This window comes from Bidens hawaiensis, unplaced genomic scaffold (assembly GCF_021521415.1).
Source record: "Bidens hawaiensis isolate Kalapana, Puna unplaced genomic scaffold, B.hawaiensis_p1.1 tig00015610_1, whole genome shotgun sequence".
NCBI lineage: Eukaryota > Viridiplantae > Streptophyta > Magnoliopsida > Asterales > Asteraceae > Bidens > Bidens hawaiensis.
The window spans coordinates 313285-319355 of record NW_027492396.1 but is presented as its reverse complement, the minus strand read 5'-3'; the positions used below and the strand labels follow the sequence as shown (position 1 = coordinate 319355).

General features: G+C 35.6%; 1 protein-coding gene across 1 annotated transcript; it reads left to right on the top strand.

Moving 5' to 3' along the window:
* Positions 1–273: 273 nt before the first annotated feature.
* On the top strand, positions 274–5743 carry LOC143549493 (uncharacterized). The gene is made up of 8 exons (XM_077040391.1): positions 274–483; positions 2504–2970; positions 3073–3145; positions 3592–3672; positions 4834–4897; positions 4979–5066; positions 5177–5261; positions 5484–5743. The coding sequence occupies exons 1-8, from the start codon at positions 394–396 to the stop codon at positions 5517–5519; spliced, it is 984 nt and encodes a 327-aa protein (XP_076896506.1). The 5' UTR covers positions 274–393; the 3' UTR covers positions 5520–5743.
* Positions 5744–6071: the final 328 nt, after the last annotated feature.

Sequence of the window (6071 nt, the reverse complement as noted above, 5' to 3'; positions counted from 1 at the left end):
TGCTATTGAATTACCTCATAATCTGACTTTTTTGTCGAACGTAAAAACAAAAGAAGGGAATTCTGTAGGGTCCGTGAGGCAGCCTCCATGATTTCTATCCCAAGTCAATGAAATATAAAAATAGTCATAAAAAGTAGATGCGTATGGCCTTGGGCTTTTTACATGAAAGAAAGAGAAAGAGAAAGAGAAAGAGAGAGAAAAAGAAAAAGAAAAAGAAAAAGAAAAAGAAAGAAAATGTGTATATATTTAAATAATAGCTGGCATTCCTCCTTTTGGTGTTCACCGACGAAACGAATGAATTTGTTTCCCCTGAATCATCATCACCTACATCCTCTCCGTCCGATTCTAGGGTTTCAAATTCACCTCCATTAATAATTAATAATAATAATAATAATGCATTCTTCATGGAAGGACAGAGTTACAGACAAGCTCACAAATCTCTTCTCTGATTCTCCTTCTGAATCTCCTCTTCCGAATAATAAGGTACATTCACATTCTTCCTTCTGATTGATTAATACATGCGTTGCTTGATTCGAATTTCGTAATTAGGTACCTCTCATCTGCATCGATTTGCTTATTATTATTATTATTAATAATTGTTTTATTGATTATTTGATAGCGTTTGAGGCGGTTACGTTATTTGATGTACGATTCAGATCAACTAGATCTCTTTACTCTAGATGTTCATTTCGATTAGGTTTATCAGCTGTTTGCTAATCATAAATCATGACTGACTTTGGTGTTGTATGTGCTATTGTTAACTGGATTGTGAATTTTAGCCTATGTAGAAAAGATGGATAGTTTTGTTGCTTGTTAGTTTGCACTACTAGCTAATCCACTTAACCGCAGATTTTGACACGAACCTGTTAACACGACACGAAAGGACACATAGTTAAATAGCTTTGGGTTTGAGTTTAACTGGTTTTGTGTCGTAAACATGTCGGCATGTTTAAGGCATGGTTGAATTCGTGTCTAACCAGGTTAAAGTTAAACACCTGTTTGTATTTTTCATTTTTTAAAAGAATCAAATATATGACATATGCCTTATTACCTTACGCCTCGTAATTTGATTTTTGATTTGAATATGTTAAGGATTATGTTTAAGTCTTTTGTGAAGTTTTGGCAAGTTTTGTTTCACTGCATATGTGATATTATCGTATTCCTAAACAGGTCTCGTGTAACCTGTTTTTTTAAACAGGTTTTTTCTCGTGTTTGGAAACAATGACACGAACACGATTAGTTATTGTTACGTGTTCATGTCTAGCACCACATGTAATCATGTAGCGTCTGATCTATTATGCCAGCGCTAGTGATAAGAATAGAATTTGTTTTTGTTTTCATTCAAAGTGGTCTAGGGTTTTTCTGAATCAAGATTGATTTTTAGAATACTACCTCATTGTACTGGTCTAATGCCTTTGATGTCTTATGTCTATATGCATTATCGGTTATAAGCACTTAAGCGGGATCATTGCTGGATCATTCATAGTTTATGTACAGAGGATTTGGTAACCAGATAGCTGTGATCTGCTCATCTGCATCACGTTTTATGTCAGTTTTATGGTGTTTGAGATGGTGATCAGTGATCTCTTGTTCTTATTTGAATTTATGTGTGTTTGGTTTTCGTTTGAGAAACTAGATCCATTAAATTAGACATTGATTAGTTTTCTCAGCTGTAAGCTAATTATAAATCATGCCTTTGGTATTGTTAAGTGGATTAGTGGATATACGTAAACATTGACAATCTCTGGTTATGAATTTTAATCTATACAGAGAAGAGGAACAAGTTTCTTGCCTGTTAGTGTGCACTAGATAATCCATTAAACATCAGATTCTGTTGGAGTAATAAGAAAGTGATATTTTTTTTCTTTTTCTTCGAAGTAGTTTAGCGTTTGTTTCTGAATCAGGGTTGATTTCTAGGATACTGCCTCATCGTGCTGTTGCAATGTGTGTGATGATGTATACACATTTTCGGTAACTGTAAAATTGGAACAATGAAAACCATCTCTTAGAAGAATAGCTATATTAAAAAAATGGCAGTTTAAAAGTTTTAATTGTCATATGCCCATATATTTGACTGCTAATTGGATTAGTGGACACACAAGAAAAAGAGATTGACACTTTTTGGTTATGAATTCTAATATATATATGCAGAAGAACAAATTTTTTTTCCTGCTATTGTGCACTAGATAATTCACTCAACATCAGATTTTGATGGAGTAATAAAAAAAGATTTTTGTTTGTTTCCCTTCTAAGTAGTCTAGGATTTTCTGAAACAAGATTGATTTCTAGGATATTACCTCATTGTACTGTTGTAACACCTACGATTTATATATGTTTTCGGTAATTGTGTAATTGGAACAATGTAAACAATCTTTTAGAAGAATATATTTATTAAAAAACTGTGGCGTGCAAGTTTTTTTTGTCGTATGCACATATATTCGAAGGTGCATTACTTGTGTTTGTACTAATGCTTGATTTGTAACATATATTTGTTAATATGTAGGCCAGGTCATACACGAAGGATGGTGGTTATTTCTCATCAGTGCTTTCTTACATGCGTTCTTCAACTGAATCCAGTTCAAACAAGTATGGCAATCATCCTAAACCAATTCAATCACTTCCAACAAGATGGAAAAGTAAAGATGGTTCATGGCAACACATACCCTTAAACACTTATGATGAGGACGATGATGATAATCAATCTAATTCTCATGCACAAAGTGGGACCCGGGGCTCCTTAAGGGGAGTTTTAAGTGCTAGTGAAGAGAATGGAGACCAAGGTTCTGCAGGGAGCAGCAGCAGCAGCAGTAGTTCTGAAGTGTTTGAAGATGCAACCGAACCAAATACACCAATGAGAGCTGTTATTGATATCACAATTGATTCTTCTTTCATTTCTCCAGATTTATACCAGTTTTTTCAGGCTTCACTTCCTAATATCGTGAAAGGTTGTCGATGGGTCTTGTTGTATAGGTAATATCTTCAAAGGGGTCCAAACTGTATTTTGAAAAGTTTTTTAAATTCGTATTTTGACATGTATAATGTAGTAACTCTTTTCTTTCAAATCAAGGGCAGTACTGTGAAACATGGCATATCACTTCGCACGCTTGTTAGGAAGAGCTCTGATCTTTCTGGTCCTTGTTTGCTGGTAAGTTCATGCTTACATTTTCAGCCTGCTTTTGCATCTTCAGAAATCGATAGTGTTTTAAGTAACCATTAGGTTGACAAATTGGGCTGGTGAGGCAATGGGTCAAAACGAGTTTGGGCCAAAACGAGTAGTTTTTTAGTATGGGTTAATTTATTGAGTTATATTAATGCATAAACCATTGGTTCGTTCTTGGTTGAGGTTGTTGATTTAAGAGATTTAGGAGGTTGCATGCATTATATACATACACTTTAGGCTATTCTTGGCCCGTTTACATTTCAGTTTAAATATTTATATTTTTTTTAAAGGCCCCTTTAAATTTCAGTTTAACTAATTTGTTTGCTAGACATTAAAAGTAATCTAATGGATTGAAATTGTCACCTCTAATTGCTTTAGAAGTTTTTTTAATGGTATTCTATTTTGTGATTGAATTTGCACACTTCTTATAGATAACTGGTGATACTCGAGGTGCTGTATTTGGTGGGCTGTTGAATGGCCCGTTAACGCCTACTCCCAAGCGGAAATATCAAGTAAGTTTGCTTGATATAGCTTGTGCAGATAACAATAGGGCCCTCATACATTTATACATATTTTGTATTTTTTTTTGGAAAATTGGATTTAAATAATCCAAACTATTACTTATTGGCCAATAATAATCCCAACTAAGAATGTAACTAGTAGCAATCCCAACTTTCAACTTTGTTACCAATAACAATCCCACACTAACCGATAACTAACTCCGTTTATTTTTAATTATGCAATAAGTCCCCGTGGTTAACAATATGTTACGGATTTAACCATTCAATCTTTGTGGACTAACTTCTCCATCATATCTCCGAACCCAACCCATGTTTCATCATTTAAATTTTCTATCATTATCTGAATTAATTAAGCTTCCATGTTGCATATGCACGTATATGTGATCTGCTGCGTGAAATTTTATTAGATTTTACGCCACCACTGCACCACAACCGGATGCAACAACCACCGGCAGCCTGCAACAGCCACCACAACAACTGGAGGCAACCATCGCCGGCAGCTGCCACCATGATCACCACTGGTTGCTACCAGTAGCCTGAACCGCCGTGCACCACCATCTTCGTTTTGCTTCCTTCTCACCTGAACCGCCGTACACCGCCATTAGCTTCATCTTCATCAAGATTAGTTCACATATTTGAAACAGATCTGAATCGCCATTTCCCAGATCTAAAAATTGTCTTTATCGTCGGCAATCGTTCACACTTTCACCGGTGGTTAATTTCATCGGTTGAGGGTGGTCCACGATGCTTTAGACGAAAAAGAAAGTAAACGAGGATGGTGGTTCACGGAGGCTCAGCTGGCTGGTGGCGACCGGTGGTTGTGGTGGTGATGGCGGCGGCGGCGGCCAGTGGTTGCGATTGGCGGTTTTGGCTGCCAGAAATACAGAGATATATATTGGGTTTTTTAGATGTATCAAATCTATAGTACGTGTAAACAAAGGGACTATTTGTGTAATTAAAAACAAACAAAGTTAACAGCTTGTTAGTATAGGATTGTTGTTGATAATAAAGTTGAAATTAGGATTACCACCGGTTACATTGTTAGTTGGGATTATTATTAGCCAACAGGTAATAGTTTGGATTATTAAAATCCAATTTTCCTTTTTTTTTTTAACAATTTATGCAAATACTGAAAAAGTAATGTGTTGGCAGGGGACTCATGAAACCTTTGTTTTCACAACGTTATATGGTGCACCAAGGCTGTTTAGACCAACTGGTAAGCAGTTTATAATGTTTACATGCAATAAAGAATTATTATGTTCACTAGCTAATTATTTTTATCTTTTGTTTTGAGAAGGGGCAAACCGGTACTTTTACATGTGTTTAAACGACATGCTAGCACTCGGAGGAGGTGAAGATTTTGCCTTACGTGTAGATGGAGACTTGTAAGTTCTTTTTTGAATATATTTACAGTAGTGTTCTCTCTTTGCTAGAGAGTTTGCATAATGATATAATTAATTTCTATAGATCTAATTATACTTTTCATGTAAAAAAGGTTAACTGGAACTAGTGGACGTTGTGAGACATTTGGAAACCAATGCTTGGCTCACGACGAGTCATTCTCTTTAAAGAACGTTGAGGTAATACTTCTACTCCTATTTCAGAAAACGCCAAAAATGTAGTTCAATCTTGATATGTGATTGTTTACATGAAACAAAATTTCACATTTTGTTAAAATAAATACTCAAAATTACTTATTAGAAAAGAAGCTAGGCTTATATCTATAATTTTGCCTTGATTGTCTTAAAAAACGATTTAATGTTTTCTTTTATATAACACTTGTTTTTTTCCGCTCGTTGTAGTTGTGGGGTTTTGCACATTCTTCTCGGTATCCTTAAATTGGAATATAATACATGGTTGAAGAGGAATCTGATTAATGGTTGATCTGTCTGAAAGACGAAAGTGTCTCCAAGATGAATTCATCTTGTAAGTTAAAAGTGTGTGATAGAGTGCGCTGATTGTTCCATGCGTTTGTATTATATCATGCCATCCTTGAAATTTAACTATGGGCGGGATGTAGTACTTTATTCAAAGTTTTTTTTGTGACTTCTATTGATTTATATACCGCCATCTCATGGGTTCTTTTCTTTTTCTCCTAAGCATGAGGTCAGTGTTCTTGTTTTGTAAAGCTATGGGTTATATTACAATTTACATGCATGGTTTTGAAAACTGGATTGGTTAGATTGGAAATTAGTCTCTTCACTTGTTTGGGGTGCATGGAACCGTTGGATTTGACCTGGCTGGTTGTGGTTGAGCCGGGCGTTGAAACCAGATGCAGGATCTCAACAGCAGCGACAATGTTGGATCTGTAAATGAGTATCTGTGTGACTGCATCTCAGTTGAGCATCCACAGCCAGTGAGTTACACCCAAACCTTACCGGTTCTTTCAG